The following is a 24,234-nucleotide window of genomic DNA, read 5'->3' on the forward strand; positions in this document are numbered from 1 at the left end:
GAATACTCAGGTGATTCTTACCCAAAACTTCTATTTCATATCTGTGGGACTGGACTTACTTTTACTCTCCTTGCCACTTCCATTCAACCCGCCCAGAGTCACTAATGTACCCTGGCTTAGATTGTGCACCAGTGTCTTTGCTGAACACTTTTCTCCCCAAATTCCCACTGCCTGTGTTTTCTGTAAAAATAAAGCAGTAAGGAACAATGAAACCCCTTACAAATCCATCAGATTTGACACTCTTCCTTCCATAACCCAGTGGTGGCACAACAGACCAGCTTTGCCCACTGCACTCATTTTCTAAAATTGAAAATATGTCAAGCACCAACCAACCCAGCAGCCACAGGTGCTTCTTCTCACCCAACCATAGAGCCTTCCTCCCACATTTGACTGTCTCTTTACAAAATTATTTACATATGTTACTATTGTAGTACAACACACTGATATATCACACCAAAACAATGAAATGCTATTATCAACTGTGAATGATAATTACCTACTTCTGACTGTACAGTTAATTACCAAGGAGCTAGACATCCTTCCAGAAAATGCCACTGGAATTTAAGTTCTTCTAGCAAGGAAAAATGAATGTGAGTAAATTACATTAAATTAAAATAAATATTAGAAATTACATGTGTTAAATAAATATTATTAATTACATGTGTTTGCCAAATGCAGCCAAAGGGCCTTGATTGCTCATTAAATTAAAAAGAGAATGTTTTCAGATTCACAGAATCTGACTGAAATTTTGGATTAGGACATTTGACAGGCAAAAGGAAAGGAGAGGGAAACAGAAGACCATGGAAATATTAATGGGGAACAGACAGAAAGATAAACCAGAACAAACAAGGGCAGACACAAGAACTTGCTTCCAGCACCACTGTCCCACAGCTGCAGCTGTCCACAACAAACTGCTGCTGGAGCAGCAGCAGGGCTGGGAAGATGCTGCTCTGGAACAACTGTGGGAGCACAGCAGCTATGAGGTGAGAGAGCAAGGGCAGGCTGAGTGTCCTGCTGCTTTCCAGGCCAGTGGAGCCTTGACAAACACTGCAGCCCTTTCCTTCAGCAAGGAGGAATCTGTGCAGGGAAACTAGTGCACAAGTTAAAGATTACACAATTGCTTTAATTAGTGAGGCTCAAACTGCATTAAACCTTCCCCATATCAGGTGTTCTACCATCAATTCTGAGTTTGTGGTACTTGGGATGAGGAGGGACTGCTCATTCCTAAGGGACTGTGTCAGAATTTCTCAAATGTACCTGGTTACTTCAGAAGTTTCTTCATCATGTTTAGGGTAGAGCCCCTGTACCCAGTCCCAAAGTGGTTCCAGTGGTTCATGTAATTAAAGAGCTGATACAACTTGTTCCTCTTCTCGAATCCTGGAGCTTTGGGTATTTTACTGTGATAGGCAGAGAAAAAAGAGCTGCTGAACCCCCCAAACATTCCAGCAATGGCCAACTCAAATTCTGAATGGCCATAGAAGCAGGCAGGGTCAAATATGATCGGCCCGGAGTCGTCCTCAGCCACATTCCCTGCCCACAGGTCCCCGTGCAGGAGAGCAGGAACAATTTCTACATCACAGAACATTTCAGGAATCTTTGGCTGAAAAAGCATAAACAGACATGTAACAATTAAAGAGTTTTGAAGAAAATAATAAATAAAAGTACTATAGCATGTTAGAGCCTAAGCTGGCCAAATGCTGCTTGTATTCAGCCCTCATGGAATGGTTTGGACACTGATGGCAACAAGAACAATCCAGTGATAAATGTTCTGGATTGTTCTTGACCAAGCTCAGTAAAGCATTTAATTCACAGTCTAGTACCAACACCTGGTACTGATATATTGTTTCTAGACATGGATATCGTTTGCTGTCATGAGAAATAAAAAATAATTTCATTTAAACTTAAAAGTTTCAATGGCAAAAAGGATTGCAGTAACCATCTGGACCAATGAACAGAGGAGAGGGGGAACATCCCTGGTGTTCCCAGAGTGCTGCATGGAACATGGCCTGAATCAGCCTCAGCCTGGGCCAGGTAAAATACAAATCTGTCCAGGCAGCAGAATTTCATACACTTCATAACACCAAGCTCTTAGGATTAACCATAATATTATTACTAGCTCAGAAATAAATGTTGATGCTGAATTACAGGGAGCTTTTTCCACTATCTATAACAACAAAGATTCTGTTCAGCTGACAGTGTTGCTGGATCCACTGTGAAGCTCATCCAGACCCTGCTCTTCATTCCAAGCTAGGTAAATCCCTTATAAAACACCTTTGCAATCCCACTGATACACATTTTCTGAAATTCTAGAAAGTAGATTTAAAATGGTGCATACTTTTAGCTGTGACCAGAGTTCTCTGGCTTCTCTGTCTCCATACTCTTTTTCAATCAAATCCAGCTGAGCCTGGAGTCGGTGACGGATGAAGAAGGATGGCCAGTCACTCTGCCACTCATTCACCTGGAAAATACAGCACAAGTTTGCCACACACAATTTTAACACACATTCATTCAGTGTTAATAAGAGAGATCCAGTTAAAACACTCAGTGCTGACACAATGGCCTGGACAATGTCAGTGTGACCAATGCATAGTGACATCAGATGTTTTGTTTTGGGAGTGCTGCTTTGGTGGGGTTCTCTTTAATATAAGTTGAGGTTCTGGCTGTTTTCATTCATTCTCACTTTTTAAATTTATTTTAGAGGGAGAATTTCTGGTGAGATCATTTCAGTTGTTCAATGTCCTGTTTCAAATCTTTCTAGAAATACAGAAGTATTCATTTATTTTATTTATTTTTACTGGGTAATAATAGTAAAAATGCAGCAAATCCTGACTCAGGGAAGAAATTATTATTGGCTCTAGATCATAAGGCTGAAGAATAACTTTATTAAAACTATACTATATTACATTAATATACTAAAGAGATATTATACTAGTTTGCATACTTACTTCTTACTTACCTAACTCAAACTCGTGACTCTGCTGAGAGTCTGACACACAGCTAGATCTAATTAGTCATTAAACTTAAAAAACTTTCACTACAATCTAATTAAGCAATTTCTTCAAGTAAACAATTTCTATATTACATTCTACATGAGGAAAACAAAGAAACAAAGATTGTTTCTTCTTCTTCGCTCTGCATTTCTCTAAGAAATCCTGAAAGGCAGAATTATGTCTCTCTGCCTAGAGAATGTGAATGTCACAGGTAACACATTTCTAATTTGGTGAAAAGCTGTACAGCAAAGAGTTTGAGATGCTGGAGGTTCATCCAGTTGTTGCAGAATGAAATCCTGACATGTGCAGAGCCAGAAAATGGTGGAATTGTCTCCAAGAGCCCTCTCCTCTCCAGGAGCCCTTTGCAATGTCTCATGAGCTGTTACATGATGAGGCTCTCCAAAAGCAGTGCCGAGATCTATGTAGCAGGGGTTAATAAAACCAAGATATGGTTTGTGAAGGGACACTGATTTTTTAAAATATCACCATGCTAAAGAACCACCACATCACTCCAAATTCTCAATCCACCATGCCTGCAGGCCACATGCACAGTACCAGGGAACAGGGATGGAACAGAGAAAGCAAAGCTGTGGTCAGAAAACTGCAGACAAATGGAGCAAGCTCAGGTATGAGGAGTTTACAGACCTCTACAAGTGCCTGTTGGCTTTCACAGCTGTGGAACAGACCATACCTGTGGGATATAACCACAGCAAGTGGCTGTGTGGAATCCAAACTGATCCACAAACTGGGCCTCGGAGTGACCAGCTCCTTTTCCTACACAACAAAATAAATATTATGGGATTTGAGATCTTTACATGGTGAAATTTGCAAACACATAACTTAAGGCAGAAAAAATAACTTTAAGCAATAAGTTACACTTATTTCATGCTCACAACCCTTTCTAAAGCTGGAAAGAAATCTTTCGGACTTGAAGATGCTGAATGGAAATGGAGGCATAGTCAGCCTCAGGGAGTTTGCTTTGGATGAAAGAGTTGGACATTCAGGAAAGGATCCCAAATACAGAGTCACAATCAAATGTGGCTTAGGTTTGAGTCATGCATTATTTGGGACCTGCCAGCAAATTGGCCTTCACTCAAAAATAATGGATGATAATTTGTCCACCACAAGAGTCAGACCCAGTCCACTCTGAAGTCATGGGAACAATACAGATACAGGCTGGCATTTGAGATTTCAATAGTAACAACTCAAAAAAAAAAATTCTTCATACAGCTGATTTGTTTTTCATTTATGCTTTAATTCACTTTGAGGAGCAGCAATTTTTGAATATTTTGCTACTTGAGTTCAAAAATATCATCCCCAACATCTTTAAAGGGGAGCTTAATTCTGCATTTACTAAGGGACAGTATTGTGTAATCAGTAAATTATCTAAACCAACAGCAAGCAAAAAATGGGATTTCTGTAAGCGCAAGAACATTTTAATAGAGTGCATGAGGCTGAAAGGTTTCACTGACACTGAAGAAGAGTCCAGATTGCCAGTTTGACTTAGGAAAGTTGAAAGCAATGCTGCACCACAGCCAAAGGAATTGCTTCTTTTTTGGTTTATTACATTACATCCATGCTTTACCAATTGTGCTTCCTTCAGTCCTCAGCTTCTCTCCAAGTTTCTGGTTATAAAGATGAAGTTCTGCTATCTGCTCTCCCAGCTTTGAAGCGTATCTGTAGGATCAAATAAACCAAAATGAAACTGAAACAAGTCAACAAATATTATATGGGGGAAAAAAACCTTCAACTAAATATGACCAAGGCTATTTTTGGCAAACGTAGAACCTTAATCGATTTCACAAGCACCTAAGAGGGAGAAAATTACTTAATAACAACTCTGAAGACACAGATAACACAACAAACACACTAAATGCTCTTGCAAGGAAGGTAAAGAGAACACAAGGTTGTACAAACAGGAGCAGAAAGGGCAGGAGGATGGTGTGCTCCTCCTTATCAGCCCCACTGTCAGCTGAGAACAGAACAGGGTATCTCTCCTGTTGGGCTTTACCCTTACAAATCAGCTGAGCAGCAGTTGGAAGGGTAAGTCTGAAAAGAAGCCGTAGGCAGGGATTGAGTCAAGGCTGCCTAGTGCTGAAGGCAGATAATTAAAACCAGTTAAATATTCCATAGGTATCTTATCAGGAGTTTCAAAGATGGAAACTAACTTCTTCTCCATGCCCAGAATGGGGGGAAAATGATTAATTTAAAAATGCAACCAGAAGGACTATGGTTAGACATTGGAAAATCCTTCCTAGGAACGGTGGGATGGATTAGAATAACCTGTTTGTGGAGGCAGTGGAATTGCCATTATTGTCACAAATAAAATAGATGGGTTGCACAATCAGCTGCTAGAACCACAGGAACGACACTGTTCCCATATGGAGGCCTGGAACACAGCAGTGTTCCTGAAAATCTGTTTTCAGCACCACATGACTCCTGAATTCCATGTTCAGGTTGGCTGACAGATGAAATGCAGATTCATATAATCTTAACTTAATCATGGCTTAAATGATACTGGAAGATTCTACAGAGAGAAGCAGAAGTTTCGAAGACATAAGCAGCCTGTAAGGCTAAAGAAACCTGTTGGGCTGGGAAAAGAAACTCCAGTGAAAAATCTCATGAGAGAATGATGAGCCAAACTCAGCTGTGATTAAATTCAGTGCAGCAGCATCTCAGCACACGAATGAGCAGTGACAGCCATTTCTAATGAAGGAAAAGCAAAATATGGACAAGGAGTGTGTACACACATATATAGACACATACACACACATATATATATTTTAATATGTGCACAGAGAAACACAGGTCTCAACAGAGAGAAGCTCTGTCTCTGAGAGAATAAAGTAACTCTGCTCATGAAGTTTCCTGGCTGACTGTAAGACACTGAAAAAAATGTGTCCCAAAATATAGTAAAAAGAGATGCATGGACATACTTGTTGAGGTGCTTCATCTTTAGGTACTCCATGGCAAACATGGCTCCTCCTCCAGGCAGGTCCATCACTTTGATGGGCTGAGGCACTCTCACAATATTGGTTTTCTGAATCGCTTCCAAACTTGCCATTTCCCCTTCAAACATTTTTCTAGCCTGTCAAGGAATAAGAATATCCCTGGGCTAAACTATGGATGGCTACAAGTACTTCTGACAAAGTGACAAGGAGTTAATTCCTCTTGATAAAAGGAGAGAGCTGCAGCAAGGCTTCTGTCCACACAGGAAGCCTTAAGGGCCTTAACACTAGCTGCTTTTTTGTTTTCCTAAATTTATTCCAGGGTTGTAGGATATGTCACATTTCACCCTTATTTCCAGCTGCTTATGAAGACCCCAAACTACCTGGATGCAACAGCACCTCTGAGGATAATGTGGCCACTGCTAAATGAGGTAACACTGATCCCTTAAACTGGTTCTCCTTTCTCCATAGGCCACTGGATGGAGATGACAGCACAAATACTCAGCATGTGCTGTTCATTTTTGAAGCAAAGCTACTGTTTCACAGCAGTTTAGGATGATTTTGATATTGATAAAGCAAAATTCTGTGGTGTTTGAAAAAGCAATTGAGTATTCATTTAATAATAGAAAAGTCAAGAGCTTGGCTTGAGAAGCTGCAAGAGTTTTACTTTTAGAAATGCCAAAAGCAACGAAGATGTTTGAAATTTCTGTAGCTTTGATGATAATATGTGAGTTTTAGCACTGCCCCCTGATTGTGCCCTCCCATTATCAATCCTCCCAACAGCAGCATGAAAAGGAATGCAGTGAATGCAAAGTCAGCTCTGGGCTTTTCCAAACTCTAAGTACCACAGTAACAGCTTTGTGCTTGGCTTTCTTTTTACAGGAATTACAGTTCATTCCTGCTGTTGAGGGTTATCACATCGCATTACACCCCATTTCACACTAACCAAACCTGCTACATTAGTTCTGCATATAAAATAGACACAGCTTTAAAAAGAAAACTCAGAACTGAAATAATTATGTATTAACAAGCAGCTGCTTTTAAAATAAAAAGCTATCTCTATGCAATCATAAGATCTGATGGCATTGACCTGAGGTTTGTGGTTGATTTTCACAAATACCCGTCCTCTGTCTGTCTCATATGTTTGGCCTTGGCTGATGCATCCTCCCCCAGAGCTCCCCAGTGCCTTCAGAAGGTTGGTGTTCAGCTCTGCCTTCAGAATCTTCTCCATGGTCATTTCCAGGCTGCTGCAGCCGCTCCTCTGCTAAACCTGCTGCGAAACAGGATTAAAGGTCTGGGTCCTTCTGCCACTGTCACTCTGCGATGAGGTAGGAAGGGCCACCCACTACAGAAAAAAATGTAAAGAGCACAGCTAAAAAAAATAGCTCAGCCAGAGAGAATGTTTCAAAATTCTTTGCTTGCCGTGGGCTTTTACAGATATACATGACAAATAAAATTATTTATAAATATTTGCTACAATAAACTGGAGAGATTCATTCTAGCAGAGGTGGGCCCTGGGGCCTCTCAGCGGTGCTGGAGCTGCTGGTATTTGTAGTTTGGAGTCTAAAGCTCCGGGATCGCCTGCGGAGCGGTTTTCGGCCGATCCACTAGAGGGAAGCTGAAGGCAGCCCCAGGAATGACCACAAGCGCTGTACAGGGGGCATTTGGTGTGAAATCCAAAGCTTCAGCCCAAAGGGATGTGATTAAATCCGTTAATCGTCCGTGTGGGGTGCGGGGAGGAGGATGAGGCAGGCGGGGAGCCCGGCTGGAGCCGTGATCCCTGCGGAAATCCGTGCCGGGGTGCGGGACCGGGGAGATCCCGGCGGGACCCGCGGGGCGGGACCCGCGGGCACAGCGCGGTGAGCGGACCCCGGCCCGAGGGGCGGCTGCCCCCGGTGTGGGGGAGCTTGTTCCTGCAGTGATGGAGGTGCTCCCGGTGTGAGGGGAGCTTGTTCCTGCAGTGATGGAGCTGCTCCCTGTGTGAGGGAACAGCTCCTGCCTGCAGTGATGGAGCTGCCCCCGGTGTGAGGGGAGCTTGTTCCCGCAGTGATGGAGAGCTGCTCCCGGTGTGGGGGAGCTTGTTCCCGCAGTGATGGAGGTGCTCCCGGTGTGAGGGGAGCTTGTTCCCGCAGTGATGGAGAGCTGCCCCCGGTGTGAGGGGAGCTTGTTCCTGCAGTGATGGAGCTGCCCCCGGTGTGAGGGAACAGCTCCTGCCTGCAGTGATGGAGCTGCCCCCGGTGTGAGGGGCGGCTGCCCCCGGTGTGAGGGAGCTTGTTCCCGCAGTGATGGAGCTGCTCCCTGTGTGAGGGAACAGCTCCTGCCTGCAGTGATGGAGAGCTGCTCCCGGTGTGAGGGAGCTTGTTCCCGCAGTGATGGAGAGCTGCACCCGGTGTGAGGGACCAGTTCCTGCAGTGATGGAGCTGCTCCCTGTGTGAGGGGAGTTTGTTCCCGCAGTGATGGAGGTGCTCCCGGTGTGAGGGGAGCTTGTTCCTGCAGCGATGGAGAGCTGCTCCCGGTGTGAGGGAGCTTGTTCCCGCAGTGATGGAGCTGCTCCCTGTGTGAGGGGAGCTTGTTCCTGCAGCGATGGAGAGCTGCCCCCGGTGTGAGGGGAGTTTGTTCCTGCAGTGATGGAGGTGCTCCCGGTGTGAGGGGGAATGGCACAGCAGTGGTGGGGGGCTGCTCTCGGTGTGAGGGGATGCTGTTCCCGCCGGTTATGGAGGAAGTTTCCTGTGTTATGAGGGTCTGTTCCCGCTGGTATGGGAACAGATGCTCCCGGTGTTATGAGGGGCTGTTCCCGGTGCGAGGGGCCAGTTCCCGGTGTGACAGGAGTCTGACACAGCCCCGGGCACTCCCGGCGGTCAGTCCCGGTCAGTCCCGGTCCATTCCCGGTCACTCCCGGCGGTCAGTCCCGCTCACTCCCGGTCCATTCCCGGTCACTCCCGGCGGTCAGTCCCGGTCAGTCCCGGTCCATTCCCGGTCACTCCCGCCGATCAGTCCCGGTCACTCCCGGTCCATTCCCGGTCACTCCCGGCGGTCAGTCCCGGTCAGTCCCGGTCCATTCCCGGTCACTCCCGGCGGTCACTCCCGGTCAGTCCCGGTCCATTCCTGGCACTCCCGCCGGCATTCCCGCGGCGCTCGACTGCTCAGCGCTCCTCCCGCCGGCGGCTGGATGGGCTCTGCGCTCGGCAGCGGTGCCTGGCAGGGCCGGAAGCGGCGGCCGCGGCCCGGCGGGACTCGGGCGGACTCGGCTCGGCTCGGCTCGGCTCGGCTCGGCTCGGCTCGGCTCGGCTCGGCTCGGCTCGGCCCGGCTCGGTTCGGCTCGGCCGGGCTCGGCTCGGCCGGGCTCGGTTCGGCTCGGCCCGGCCCGGCTCGGCTCGGGCGGGTTCGGTCCGGCTGGGTTCGGGCTGCCGCGGCGGGCGCTGCCATGGTGTGAGGGGCGGGGGCGGAGGGGCCGAGCCGGAGCCATGAACCTGCTCCCGGCCAACCCGCACGGCAACGGGCTGCTCTACGGCGGCTTCAACCAGGACCACGGTGAGGCTGCGGGCCGGGGCGCCGCGGAGGGGCGGCGGGGCCGGGCTGGGGCTGCCGCGGCTCCCCCGACCCATCGCTGCGGGGTCCCGCTCGCGTCCCGGGCTGCAGCTGCGGGAAGCAGCCGGGAAGGCCGCTGGATTTAGCGGCTCGCTGCTGTCGTAGCGCTGTGCCGGTGTGTGTGCGCCCAGCGCTTCGCAGAGCTGGCTGGGTGAGGGGACGGGACCAGGACCAGGACCAGGACCAGGCTGGCTGGGGCTTGCTGCGCTTGGCTGCTCACCCTGTGTGCCTCCTCAAACCCTGTGCTTCAGGGGCTTCTTTGAGATCTGCTCACAGATCAGCCCTCTCGCAGTTGAAACGTGGATGAAAAATTACAATTCTGCAATTGTAATAAAGATTTGTAGGGATATGTTTATTCACAGTGCTGTGGGGATTTATTGTTCTTTAATGGACATGTGCGCTCTTGAGAACTTCTGATTTTTTTTTATTATCTTGACTAATTTCTACATGTATAGAATTTTACAATAGGTTTATGTGTATTTATTTTGTTGATTTTCGTTATACTTGCAGTTAGTTGTACTTAGTTTTTGTCAGAAAGTACAGAAAGAACTCCTGGGTTACTCTGTCTTGTTTCTTTTAAGGTTTGAGAAGTCTTTTTTATTTTTTCTTTAACTTTGCTAGTGCTGTAGTTACTAGACTAAACAACATATTTCACTTATGTTAGCAAGCTTAAAGTGGTACATTTCACTTAAATCTAAATGGATTTTCACTCTGTCTCACAGTGTAAGTACTCCACGTTCAAAGTGAGTGGTGTAACTGCTTTTTTCTTCCTTTTTACCTCGTTTGTGTTTTAAAAACTGTGGTTAACACTACTAATCACACTGGCAGGGAAGCACTGGTACAACAGCCCCCGTGCATCCTTGGCTTATCTTTTCACTTTGTTAGAGGGGAAGAAGGCCTGCTCCAGAAACGGGGTGCATGTTCCTCATATTGCTTTGGCAAGACAAAAATAGCACCAGTCTTATGAGTAAGTGTCATTTTTGTGGAATAAGGAGTAGAAGCTCATCATTTTGTAACATCCTTTTGCCTTAACAAGTAATATTATTGCTTAAGACACTCTTGCAGCCTCTGTTGTTGTACACTGCAGCTCACGTACCTGTTGAAGTCGTGTGTAAACACGAATTATTCTGTTGATTTTAGTCAAACGTCTCTGATGACATCTTGGCAATAGCACATGAAGCAGGTAATGAGGTGAGAGCATCTTGGCAGCTCTCTTCCTGCTATCCCATAGATTTAAAAAGAATAGAATTGTTTGTTTCTTAGCAGCTCTGCACTTATCTTCATCTTGCCTCTCCAACAGAGAGGAAAAAGATTTTTGAGGATGACCTTAATTTCAGATATGCAGGGTCTGTAATGGAGCAGTGATATTTGATGCTTGATCTGTAGAGCTGTGTAAGAAGAAAAGTTTCTCTTTTGTTGAAAAATGCCTTTAGATCATCATTTAAAGTTATGAAGGCTCCCTTAATTCTGTAGCAATAAATGCAAGACATCCCCCTTTTTCAAATGATACCACATCCAAAGCACCTTAAGTAATTTGTCTTGGGACTCTGTGTGCTGGCAATATTCATATCCCATCCCACCTCAGCTGGCCAGGCAGTTGAGTGATGACAAAAAACATGAAGAAAATCCACAACTGGCTTTTGTTTGGCAGCTCCTGGAGCTGCTCGTGGTAGGAACGATGACGCTGCACTGCAGGTAACTCAGTGACCTTTTATGAGTTTAGGGCTCTTGTAAAGTGCTGAAGGGCAGGTGATGTTTGGCCAGCTGAAGGAGAGGAGGGAAAGCTCCCTGCTTCCTTCTTGCTTCTGCTGGGAATAGACTGTGAGTCACTGGGGTGCTGAAGCTCACAAGTGTGGGTGTCTGCATGTAGTGCCACAATAACCTAATTTCTTAGTAATTTAAGATTGGCCGATCCCACAAGGATGGGAGAACAGGAGGAACCATCCAAGAAGTCTCTCTGGGGCTGAATCTCCCTGACTGGCAAGTGATAAAGCAGCTGTGGTTGTTCTGCCATGGGCCTTCCTCAGTCTGACTTGAATGATGCTGGTTTTATATCAGGTGCTTTTGCTACTTTTAAGCTTTAAATTAAAAAGCAAAGAAACAATGTAACACAAGGAAATGGAAGTTGTCAGTTGTTTGAAGTCAGAATATTCTGATTTTATCTTCTTAATTTGGAGATTGTGAGCTCCTCATTTCAGATCCTTTCCTAACTCTTTGAGAAGGACACTAAAGTGCTTTTCAGAAATAAAGAGACAAAACATCATAATAAATGGCCATACCTGTAAATTGCTGATTGCCACTGTTGTAGCCTAAAGCTGCTTTGAAAACTGAGGTGTAGGTTTGTTCTGGTGTGGAAACACTTGACTTACGTATTTACTCTTCTTCAGTGGGCTGGAATGTTGGTAGGCTCCTGTGCTTTTGGCTTTACACAGCATTTGTGGTGCCAAGGAAAACCACCATGGCAGAAACTGCTGGATATCATCACTTCCCTGTGCTCCACTCCTGCCACTGTGGGCCTTTAGGCCCCAGAGCCTGCAGATTTCTCTGTGCCAACGTGTTCCCTTCAGCCTGTGGCATCTTCTAGGCTAGTCATTAATTGAACCCTTCCTTTTTCTGCAGACTTGCAGGAACAAAACTCACTCTGGTCTCCCTGGCATTGTTAGCAAAAAGCACTTTCACTGTAGGAACAAGCATGACTGTGGGTCAGGGCAATAACTCTGTAATCATTACGTGTTTTTTAAAAAGTATCTGAGTTATCTTTTGTCAGTGGCTTTTCAGCTCATCAGTCCCTTCTTCAAAAAAGAGGTGCACTTCTTGTGGAAGGAAGTGTGCCTGAGGAAGCTTTCCCTCCTCTGACAGCTCCTTCCAGCTCTCACATGGCTACAAGCTGTAGCCATCAAATTTGTGATTCCAGTGGAACAGGAATCAGTCAGATGGGAATCGCCAAGCTTCAGATCTGCTCCTGTAGCCTGGAAATGAAGCAGGAACAGGAATCTTCCTGTAGGGTTTTCTTCTCTTGCTTGACTTGAGGGTTGCAGTGCTTGAGAGCCTCCTATCTCTGTGGGTAGTGATCGACCACATGGGGAATTTCACTGTTACTCACATCCCCATGTTCTGCTGTGTTGTCTTCAGTTAAAAATGTGGATATTCCCAAGGCATTAAAGCAGCCCACGTCTTACTCATGAGGTTGGCCCTGCAGAAAGCTGTAGTGGTGCTGCAGGAAGTGTAAAGTGTGTGTTTGATTGCATCAGGAATGCTGCATTTGGGCTGTTAGGAGCTTCTGGGATTAGCACAACTCAAACCTTACAGCGCTTTCTTACTGTAGAACACCTTTAGCATCCTTTCCCTTTGACTTGGAAATACAATATGGAAGTAGAAAACTGTTGCTAGAAAATAATTATATGGATCAGCTGTGAGGAGCAGATCAGTTCTCATCCTGTACAGCAGTGCTTCATGTAGAGGGAAGGTTTCCATTGCAGTTTGCTCCCTGGCTGTCCCAGTGCTGAGAGATCACAGCAGCTTACACTTACAGACCCAGCTGCCAGAGCAAATCAGTGCTGGGGGGGAAGAGAGAAAGTCAACAGGGTTCATATCATAGCCTATGGCAATATGATTGCTAATCCTGCTACAATTATTACATTCACATGATCTACTTTGTGTCTGTGTTTATCTATGTAAACAAGAACTTTGTGCACTTAATTTATTACAGTATCTTGGACAGGGTGAAGTTGTACCTGGGAGTCTTTTGGGTTAAGGGCATAGGTTGTTTTGTTTTGTTTTCTTCCCCCACATGCCCTGTGATTGTTGGAGTGTCGAGTTTGGAGAAGGGTTGTGTTTAGACAGAGCTTCTCAGCTTTTATTTGAGGGGTTCAAATCATTGCAGTACATAAGAATAGAACCAGAGTAACTGAAATTTATGTTCCAGTACCTCAGAGATCTTTAACTGGATTTTTGGTACAGTACATAAGAATTGTGAGCAGCCAACCTGCCCTCAGGGTGCTGCCAGTGACAGCAGCTTGGTGGCTTGTCACTGCTGAGTTCACAGTGGCATTTCTTTGTACCAGTGCCTGTGTTCACCTGTGAGCAGGATGAGGGACTGGCAGCTTAATGGATTCCACTAAAGAAGCACATACCTCTATATAAAAAGTAACTGCAATTATTTTCCAGAGAGTTTTAATCTGGCTTCTGCTTATGTCCTGGGTTAGACTTCAGCTATTGGCATGTAATTATTACATTGGTACAGCAGTGAGCTCTTGTTAGCACAGTTGGAAAAGCTGTTTGATGAGCACCATGCTCTGGAAACATGCACAGCAGAGTTGTAATGAGGTGAATGTGGATCTATTAAGAAAGGAGGGAGCTCACTTCATAACTGTTGGACCATAAACATTAAAATGCTGGTTTCCTGCACTCTAGTGCATGGCACAGGATCCAGGTGGGTTGGGAATTGGTTTCCTTCCCTTTTGTTGTTTTCTTACCTGCCTAAAACCAATACCAAGATATTTGCACCAGGCCAGTGTGGAGGACAACTTCTCTGGAAGATTTTCACTAAGAGAGCCTGTGAGTGTTCTTCAGCTTGAGTGTAACCATGCAGTCATTGAGCAATGCTTTCCTAACCCTCTGGCTCTTGCTTCCTTCTTGAGTGTATCTGGCAATTACTATATATATGTGTATATATGTGCTTTTTACCACAGGATGCTTTGCATGTGGAATGGAAAATGGATTCCGAGTTTATAATGCCGATCCACTCAAAGAGAAAGAGAAACAAGGTAAAACACTTACTTACTACACCATGCTGCTCTGTGCTGGAAGCTCAGCTTTCTCATTTTTACCTGACTGATTCTTGCTCAGCTTTCACTTTTCCATCCCTGGAAGGCTTTGAATAAAGCCTCAGGAAAGGCAGCTCCTGCTGGTCCCACAGGGACTCTCACTTGTGCCATTGCCTGGTCAAAAGTCTCCGTGCTGTTAATTTGCACAGTTGGCTGATGAGGAATTTGTCTCAGCTTCTGGCAGAGTTGTATTTGCTGTTGCTAATGTTTGTAGCCTGAGTAGGAGAGGCATTTCCTGGGTATTTACGAGCAGGAGGAGTCGCTCCCTGCAGCCATCAGAAGTTGTTCTGTTCTTGTGTGCTGATCTGGATGATCCAGCGTGGCAATAAGACTCCAGGCTTTTTCCTGGAGATCTCAGTGTAACATTCCTCATACTCAAGAGTATTGTCTGCAAGAGCACTGAGAGGTCAAACCTCTAATGCTCTAAATCTTACCTTCTATGTAAGCTTTAAAAATATGGGAGGGTCTTAATGTGGTAAAGCTACTCCTGTGTCTTAACAGAAGTCAGTAAATGAGCTGTGTTAACAGTGGAGCTTTTTATCAGAAAGCAAACAAAACTGAATCAAAATATGGGAAACTGAAACAGTCATGTCATTCTAACCCTAAATATAGGAAGTGTACTGCTAAACAGGTTTCTCAGCACTTTCAGCCTGTGGTGAGAAAAGGGATTTAATTAAGAGGAAAAATGTACTTAACTAACAATTCCTGCAAAATCAGCCATACTTTCACTTGCTACTGCTGTAAGGATTTTAGTCACTGTTCACATGGCCAAAGGTGACAAACTATTTCCTGCTCTTAACAGTAAATTCTTCCATAAGCAACATGCCTTGGGCTATCACTTGTGACATTGTGCTTGAAGAGTCAGGATTCAGCCTGAAGTCCTGTAGAGTTGCTTGTCAAAACTCTCCCTTTCAGCAGCTTTGGATGGAGACACTTCCAGCACTCCTGTGGTGAAAAGTTTCTTATGAGTCAGATTGCCTTTTCCCTGTGGGTTCTGAGAGCTCTCACTGAACTGGCTGCGTAGGCACAGAGATCCTGTTCATTGTTCATGTGGGTTTAAACCTGCCCAAGACACTCCCAGCTGGAGCTTGTCCATTTGATTTTCTCTGTAACACAGTATGAAACCAAATCTTGTTGCAACCCCAATTTGTCTGTCTTGCATCCAGGAGTTCCAAGAAATTCCCATCCAAGCAATGATTCATTCAGTGCTCTAACAGATTCAGAACACATTACACATTCTCAAATTGTTTCAGGTTATCCCTTGTTAATACTGTAGACCATTTTGTCACAGTGGTAACACCTCTTCATAGCAGAATGTGCTGTCCTGCTTTAAATGCTTCAATGCAGCAGAAAGGGGTAGTGTTCAAGTACAACTGTTCAGGAAGGAAACACAGCACTCAGAAGTGCTGTTGAAGAAACCACAAGGGCTTGTATGAAATCCAGGGCTTTACTGCTCCAGTATGAAGAACTTTCAAGGAATCCACATTCTCTGGTTTTTAAGGGCAGCCAGGGTAGGAACATACTCTTCTTCTCAGGTGCCTGAAAAACGTGCTGGATAGCACAAGCTTTTCTTGTAACAGTTGTAAAAATTGGATGGTAATTTAACCAGTTCTGACACCTCAAATGAAATATTTGTCTTGCAGAGTTTCTAGAAGGTGGTGTCGGCCATGTGGAAATGTTGTTTCGTTGCAACTATTTAGCACTAGTAGGTGGAGGAAAAAAGCCGAAGTACCCACCCAACAAAGGTGAGCCTGAGGGGTGGGCCCTGCAAAGACCCTGCCCTGTGTGACACTGCCAGAGAGCTCCCACAGCCGGGCCTGAGCCGTGTCCTGAAGGTCGGGTGAAGGGGATGCTGCTGCAGGTTTAAGTCACCGTGGTGCAGTGAGTTGCATCACTGCTGGTGCAGTGCTGACAGGCTGGTACCTGCAGGGACTGCTCTCCAAGGCCTGCTGACCTTCTCACAGTCAGCTCTGCAAGGAGCAGGAAGCTCCCTGGCAGGCTTTGTAGGAAAATGTACTACTCTTTTCAACTGCTGCATTAGTTCTTCCGTAACTCTCAGAGCAAACAAAAAAAGAGCTGCTTTTCTTTAGAATATCTTTTTTGTCAGTTTTTGTGGTTGGAGTTGACCAGCTCCTGCCTGCACAAGTTACAGTGTGAGTGAGGGGGCTGATACATAGTGGCTTGATGCCTTCTGGTTAACAGGATGCCTGTCTGCAGCTGCTTAACCATTGGGTGGACCTCTTGATCAGACTGCTGGGGAGCTGCAAGTTGTTATAAGGGAGCTGTGGATCTTTCCTTGATGATCTAATGTAATCTCTGCACTGTTCTAGTCATGATTTGGGATGACCTGAAGAAGAAAACTGTCATTGAGATAGAGTTTTCCACAGAAGTCAAAGCAGTGAAGCTGCGAAGAGACAGGTAGGTACAGCAGAGACACCCAGCTTGGCTCTGTGCTCCTACTCCCTTCCAGCTGCTTGTAAAAAGGAAAAGATCCTGCTGTAACAGCAGCAATTGAAACAGCCTTTTGGGGCCAGAGTATCAGGTGTAAACAGGCCACAGTTCAAGTATACTGCTTGGTGAAAAGCCACAAGACTTCCTGGTCCCCTAATGTAGGGAAATCTCCTGTGGCTCCTGCTGGTTTTCTAGGTATAGAGGGGAGTGAAGAAAATTCCAGCAGATCCCTGGAGCAGGAGCAGCTGTGAACAGCTGGAGTCTGTGTGTGCGTGGGTGGAGGGGCTGGATAAAAGTGCTTTGCAGGCTTATCACTGCGTGGCTGCGGCAAGGCTGGGAGTCTCTTGTGGGGGAGGGCAGGAAGAATGTGGCTGTTAAATCAGTTGAAGGTCTTTGCAGGGCTGAATGAATGTTTGTGTCCCTGTTTTATCCACCCGAGTCACAGGAACTTCTGGTCTGTTGCAGAATTGTGGTTGTCTTGGACTCGATGATTAAAGTTTTCACCTTCACACACAATCCCCACCAGCTGCACGTCTTTGAAACCTGCTACAACCCTAAAGGTTAGTTGTACATGTGGGCTGGGGAATGGAAGCAGGTTTATTGTGTTCTTGACATACCATTTATCTTCAGCTGCCTCAGTCAGTTCTTTAGAAGTCATTAAACACTTACTGCACTGCAGTCGTGTCCTTTGGAGATGATCTTGTGTTTATAGAAGGGTTATTTGAATTTATAAATACTTGGCCCAGAAAAGCTGTTTCCTGTGCTCATGTTATAGATGAGGTTTCTGCAGAGCTGTATGCTTTCTTCTGCAAAGAACCTGTATTTTTACTGGAAGGTTAATTATAAACACAGATCCCAGTAAAATGCATAATTTATCTTTCCTAATAGAGCTGGAGGTGTTGAGCAAACTCTCCTGTTAAAAAGAGCCCAGTGAGCAAACGGATGCTGTTATTTTTAAATAGCAAGGCCTGGCTGTGGCTGTGTTGAACCAAGGGGAGGGGCTCATTCAGTGATGGCAGCAGGAGCTGGTGAAGGGCTCTGCAGGGCTGGCAGTGGCTTGGAGGAGTGTCAGCAAGGGTGGAGCAAGCACTGCTTGAAAGTGCTGAACAAGGGGTGCAGGCAGTGCTTGACTGGTGGAGAGGAGCAGCTGGGATGTCAGGAGGGTGTTTTCTCCACCACATTATACAGGATTGGAATCCCCATCTCTGAGGGTTTTCATGCCTGCCTGGAGCAGACGTGGCATTGCTGTTATGGAATCCCAGCCTGCATGCAGCTCCAGCAGCCTGACTGACTGACAGGCAGGGGATGGAGGAAGAGGAGGCTTTTTCTTGTGCTGAGGTTTCAGGAATTCACTTGGCATCCGCAGAACACCTGGGATTGGCGATTTACCTTAAATGGGCCACAAAACATTACAAAGACAAAAGTGCCAGTGCTGTAAGAACCAAGTTGAAACACAAATTAACAATAGCTTCACTGATGGAGCAGAAGCTCAGGCGTCTTCTCTGATAAATTCTTACCCTTTCTGAGTTGCTGAGGAGACCTTTTAACTTCTTCTTAAAATAACTTTGATGTAATAGACTGACTGGGCTGATCTGCAAAATCATTCAGATTCTGGATAACCACAACTGGATTACATTGAAATAAAGTGATGATAGCAAGTTAAAATTATGCTACTCCTCTGCTTAACTGTGCTCCACACTCATGGACAGATGATGTCTTGGGACTAGCAATTAATGTAATGGCACTAGCCATTAAAATAAGATTTGGGTTTACTCCATGGGTATTTGTTTATCCTGAAATGATCAATATTTTAGAAACTTACATTTGAAAAGTTGATTATGTTATTGAAATGATTGAATTGTTCTCTTTTTTCTTTTTTTCTTGTGTCTTTCAGGTCTCTGTGTCCTTTGTCCAAATAGTAATAATTCTCTTCTTGCATTTCCTGGAACACACACTGGGCACGTGCAGATCGTGGATCTGGCTAACACGGAGAAGCCTCCTGTGGACATCCCAGCTCACGAAGGAGTCTTGAGCTGCATCGCTTTAAACCTGCAGGGAACAAGGATTGCAACAGCATCAGAAAAAGTAAGAATGATGTCCCCTGCCTCTGACTTACTGTGTGTTCTAGTGTAGTGAGATAAAATAGCAAGTCACATCCTTTGAAGGAAAGGCAAAAATACCTGGTGGGAAAATCTGCTAGTGAACTGCTCACTCTCGCTCTTTATCTTCCCTACTCCTCTGAGATGCCCAAACAGCCAACAGCCAAGGGCTGTGCCTGAGGTAGGATTTGTTTTAGCTGGCTGTAGCAGTGATTCTTCAGTGACATTTCAACACAACTTGTCTTTGATGTGTTCTTCAAGAGATACTGTTAGTTTATTAAAAAAGCATTGACGGGGGGAGCTTATTTGCATTCTTCACTTTTATTATTTTCTGCTTAAATTCACTCCAAACCCACTGGCTAAAGAAATACCTGTAAGTAGTTCAGTTGTACTGGCAGGCTCTGTTCTGCTCTGGCTTAGCTCCTGTTACAGAGCAGGACAGGGTGGGTGCCCTGTCCCTTTCTGCCCCCTCACACAGAAAGGGAGCGTGTGGCCACGTCTTCCACAGGGCTGAAGAGACAGGACACTGACAAGAACATGAACTTAGGGTGCAGTGCAGATCCCCTGTGCTGGGCTGAGGCACAGAGGCAAATGACAAATGCCTTCTCCCTGGGAGCCACAGAGAGAGCTGCCAGGGCATTCATCTCCCCAGGGAACATCAGGCAGATGAACCTTGAGGCAAGCACAGCTCTTGCTGCCTTCTTCCACTCAGCTGAAATCAGTTTCTTAAGGACAAGCCAAATTAATCCAAGGAGTCTCTGTTTCACATAGTTTCTACTGCCCAGCCTGTCACTCAAACAGTTTAGAAAAAAGAAAATGTCTATCTTAAGCTTAATGATTTCATGTCTTCTAAACAGAGTTCTAAAAGCTGCCAACTCCATTGCTAAATAGAGCCATTATCTGCTGCATTTGTATTAAACATTCTTTGTTTTGCATAGAAAAGAAGTTCAAGCAGCTTTATTTTCCAACTGAACTAGGAGTCTGAGCACAGTCAGCAAACATCTCAAGGCTGTCTCTTAAATCAAAACTAAACTATGTTTACCAAGTCTTTCTCTGCTGGTAGTTATTTCTTGGTGTGTGCCTGGAGAGCTGCCTCTGTTAACCAGGTGTGTCACAGGAGCTGCAGGTGGTGGTGCCTACACTGTACACCCAGTCTTCATCAGAGGAACGCAGCACTGATTTGTTGATCACTTTGTTTGGGACACCCTGGCTCATGCAGCTCTGCTGTCAGGCTGGTGGCTCCAGCTGAAGGAGTTCCCCTGTGCAGTGTTCTGTCACCTGACTGGGCGGTGTCTCAGACTCAATCAATACAGATCATGAGTGTGTGGTAACTGATTCTTCTGTCAACTGAACCAGTTTTAAGACAAGACCAGCCAGAGCTTGATTGTACTTAGTGGGAAAGAATGAAAAATGCAGTAGTACTGAGGGGAGCATGGCAGAAGCGACCCACAGATCCTGGGCACACTCTACACCAACCAGTGTCTGCAAATCAGGGCCAGGGCTGCAGCAGTGGCTTAGAACTGAACTAAAAGTGACTTCCTGAGTCACTAAGTGACAAGATTGTACCCTAAAGCATTGTAACATTGTGGTGATGGTGTGGGGGGAAACTAGTGTTCTTCCCCAAAATTAAGAGAGGTTTGCAAATCTACCAAGAAGAAAACACCAGCAGTGAATGCAGTGGCATACTGGTCAGACAAAATTTTAGGATGCATTCACAGATGTAAAGACAGTCTTCTGCCTTTCCTAATACAATGCTTGATTCCTTTCCAAGGGGACCCTCATAAGAATATTTGATACTTCATCAGGGAATTTAATCCAGGAGCTACGTCGAGGATCACAGGCAGCCAATATATACTGGTACGTGCAGCTGCTTCTGTGCCATCTGTGGTCTGGGTGTGCTGAGCCCCTCAGCCAGCACAGGATGGCTGTGCTACCCTGGCTGCCTCTGCATCTCCCTCTGGGCTCGCTGCTGGGAGGAGAAGGCAGGAGCTGGGAGCTCTGTGAGGCCTGGCACAGGCCACACGACCAGGGACAGAGCTGTGGCTGTTGCCAGGCCCTGACTCTCCTCAACCCAGGTGGGAACTGGGGGATGCTGAACTTCCCACTGACACCCAGGGAGGTGCCCTAATGCACTTGAACACTACCCGGGGGGACTGGGGCGAGCCCGGGGGCAAGGGGAGCTTTATCCCCACATCCTTACGTGCAGGGGAGCACCCAGGGCAGAGGTGTGACTGTCTCAGGAGCAGGGAAACCCTCTGCCCACTCCCCATGAAAACTCCCATTCCTCTGCCAAGCCCTGCTGTGGGGTAGCAGTTGCACATTCTGCCCACTCCTCAGACACCAGTGGTGTCCAGGCAGGGCTGCTGATGCTGCCACTGCAGGCCCTGTTCATCCCAAAGCAGCCCTGGCTCCTCCTGAGCAGCCCCTGCTGGGCTGGCACACCTGCAGCAGCGGGACTGGGCCAGGGCTGTGGGTCTGTCCCAGGAGAATTCCTGCAGCTGTCTGTGTTCTCTGCAGTATTAACTTCAACCAGGATGCTTCCCTCATCTGCGTCTCCAGTGACCACGGCACAGTCCACATTTTTGCTGCAGAAGACCCCAAAAGAAATAAGCAGTCAAGGTAGGGATGGAGCCCTTCTGTAGCCCTGGGGGTGGTCCTTGAGCTTTGGATTGCGTTTAGAGCACTGGCCATGTCATTAAATAGCAAGATCACACTGCTGAAGGTGGAAAATTTTATCAGCTGGGCTGGCCTGAAGCTGGAGATTTAGTAATCTCTGGTAATTGCCAAGTTCCTGCTGTTCTTTGAGGGGCTGTAGCATTTCAGTAGAGGGTCATTGTAGATTTTAGTGGACCTTAGGATGAACATATGTTGTGGACACCTTCCTCTACTAAAAATCAATCCTTCTGGCAGTTTTTGCAGTCACTTAAAGCCAGCAAGGTAATTGTAGTGTGTCTCCCTTCCTGCAAGGGGAAATTACTCAGGTTATCTGATTGTTACTCAGATAAAAAGCCAGTAAAAAAATCAAGTGAAACCTGCACTTTGTTCAGTCACTCCAGCAGCTCTGAATCCACCCTAGTCAACACCAACCTGTTAATGTCTTTTCTGTTTTCTCTTTCAGTTTGGCCTCTGCCACCTTTCTCCCCAAATACTTCAGTTCCAAATGGAGTTTTTCCAAATTCCAGGTTCCCTCAGGCTCTCCGTGCATTTGTGCCTTTGGAACAGAGCCAAATGCTGTCATAGGTGAGTGTTGGAGGTATCCCCAGGTTCTGGCTGGAGAACCAGGCTTTGAATTGTGCTGGCTTGGAGGGAGGGAATGCTCTGCTGAGACAGGGCTGAGTGTCCCTGTCACCCAAGAGCTCTGGCTGCTCCCACTGCCCACGGAGGGAGGCACGAGGCTGGCACAGCACGAGGCTGGCACAGCACGAGGCTGGCACAGCACAGGGCTGACAGGGCTGGTGGCTCAGGGTTCCCCCCAGAACACCTCTGTGAGTCTGAAGGGCAGCTCACACTGGGGCTGGAGCAAAGGAAAGCACCTCTGGCACAGCCCCCTGACCCTGCTTGTTTGTGTTGCAGCAATATGTGCAGATGGCAGCTACTACAAGTTCTTATTCAACCAAAAAGGGGAATGCTCAAGGGATGTGTACGCTCAGTTCCTAGAAATGACGGACGACAAGCTTTGACTGAGGGGAGTGCACGGCTCAAAGCACTGCCTCGGCCACCCGAGCCTTTGAGGGACAGTTCTGAGTGCCCAGCACTGATCCACAAGTTCAGCAGAGCTCATGGAGAAGCCTGGCTCAACATGATCACAAGCAGCTCTGAAGTAGTGGACTTCATATGTTTGTTCTCATTTCTGCAAGTATTCATCATTAAAATCTCTTTGGGTTACTGTCACCAACTCAAGTTTTCAAGATGTGGCTTTCAACAAGCTTGTGCCTATTGGGTTTCTCTTTAGTCTAAACTGTGACATGACTGTAGCTCCAACAAGAGTGCCTGCCACAGGAAAAGCTCTGCGGGGGCTGTCCACACCTTTGGCTGGCTTTAGGAAAAGGGATGTGAAACCAGAAGATTTTAGGCATTGCTTTAGTTCCACTGCATGGCTGGGAGCAGGGGAACACTCTGGGTCATGCTCTCTCCAGCAGGAGTCCTGCCTCCTCCCTCCCCTGGCACAGCTGACAGAGAAGGTGATGAGTATGGAGCAAGGGACACGTGTGGACCAAGTCCTGCTTGTCCTCTGACCTGGTGCCCGGGGCTGGGTGGTGGTGGTCCTGTGGCCCCTGCCAGTGCTGCTTCAGGTGAGGGATTTGTAATTTTGGCATTACTTGTCCAAGGTGCCAAACTCTGTGAAGGAGCTGGAGGCAGTTTTGGGCAAGGGCTGACCCAACCCCTTCTCCTGTGTGGGCACAGCAAGCACCCAGGGCCCTGGAGTTGTAGAGCCGATTCCTTTCATAACCCAACAGTCGGTACTGGTGTGACAGCTGTGAAACTGCTGCCAAACTATTGCCAAACTGCTGCAGCTGGGAGGCTGGAGAGGCCATGGCCACGTCCAGCACAAGAACTGAACAAGGTGGCAGGAAGTTCCATGTCTGCAATGGCTTTAACCTTGCAAACTTCTTTTTTTTTTTTTTCCCTTTGAGCTGTCGCATACTATTGCTGCTGGCCCAGGGACAGGTAGGTTAGACTTGTACACTCTTCCCCAAAAATTGTTCCCCTATTTCCTGCTGACCTAAGGCACAAGCTCCTAACCCAGAACCTGAGATAGCCCCAAGTTCAGCATCTGTGGCACTAAACACTGGGGCAGGGAGGTCTTCTCTTCTGAAAGCTAATTTCACAGATGCTTCAGCCCTGACACTCTGTGACTTCAGCTGCAAACTCTAACTTTGACAAGTCCCTTTTAGTGTCATGTAACCTACTAAGGACTAACTTACCATGTTGATGTCGAGGTTGCATGTTGCTTTTATGCGTATTTAACCACAGAAATTGTTTTGCACACTTATTTGTAATATGTTATTTCTTTTAAATAAAAGTGACTAACTTTGCTGTATTCACTGATGGTCACAGCCATGGTTTCCATTGCTCCAGGCTGGGGGAATAAACATGTGAGTCAATAGTGGTGGCTGGTGAAGGACAGGAGCTGAATCTGCTGCATGAGGAGGGGACAGGAGCAGTGAGCCACTGCCTGGGACACGCACCTTGTTGTCTGTCCCAAAACAAGTCCAACTTCCCAGTGCAAACCAGTTCTTGTTCAGCACTTACCATTCTCCCTCCTGGGCTGGACCAGCAGGAGGCCTGGAAGTGTCATCTCCTGGAGAAGGATGTGATGGGGCAGCGCTGC

The 24,234-nt window shown here is 46.4% G+C and overlaps 2 protein-coding genes across 3 annotated transcripts; one reads left to right on the top strand and one right to left on the bottom strand.

Moving 5' to 3' along the window:
- Positions 1 to 1,105: 1,105 nt before the first annotated feature.
- On the bottom strand, positions 1,106 to 7,281 carry FN3K (fructosamine 3 kinase). The gene is made up of 6 exons (XM_021535833.3): positions 7,029 to 7,281; positions 5,927 to 6,078; positions 4,576 to 4,667; positions 3,682 to 3,764; positions 2,336 to 2,458; positions 1,106 to 1,600 (listed from the first exon to the last, which is right to left on the bottom strand). Exons 1-6 carry the CDS (start codon positions 7,173 to 7,175, stop codon positions 1,262 to 1,264), a joined length of 936 nt encoding a protein of 311 aa, XP_021391508.1. The 5' UTR covers positions 7,176 to 7,281; the 3' UTR covers positions 1,106 to 1,261.
- Positions 7,282 to 9,285: 2,004 nt separating this feature from the next.
- WDR45B (WD repeat domain 45B) lies at positions 9,286 to 23,947 on the top strand. 2 transcript variants are annotated; one of them, XM_021535831.2, is made up of 10 exons: positions 9,286 to 9,469; positions 14,218 to 14,292; positions 15,996 to 16,097; positions 16,683 to 16,770; positions 17,269 to 17,363; positions 18,698 to 18,888; positions 20,674 to 20,759; positions 21,420 to 21,521; positions 22,021 to 22,142; positions 22,476 to 23,947. In XM_021535831.2, the coding sequence occupies exons 1-10, from the start codon at positions 9,403 to 9,405 to the stop codon at positions 22,580 to 22,582; spliced, it is 1,035 nt and encodes a 344-aa protein (XP_021391506.1). In that variant the 5' UTR covers positions 9,286 to 9,402; the 3' UTR covers positions 22,583 to 23,947. The 2 variants fall into 2 exon arrangements, with proteins under 2 accessions (XP_021391506.1, XP_021391507.1); XM_021535832.2 differs by lacking the exon at positions 14,218 to 14,292.
- Positions 23,948 to 24,234: the final 287 nt, after the last annotated feature.

Source organism: Lonchura striata, chromosome 19, assembly GCF_046129695.1.
Source record: "Lonchura striata isolate bLonStr1 chromosome 19, bLonStr1.mat, whole genome shotgun sequence".
NCBI lineage: Eukaryota > Metazoa > Chordata > Aves > Passeriformes > Estrildidae > Lonchura > Lonchura striata.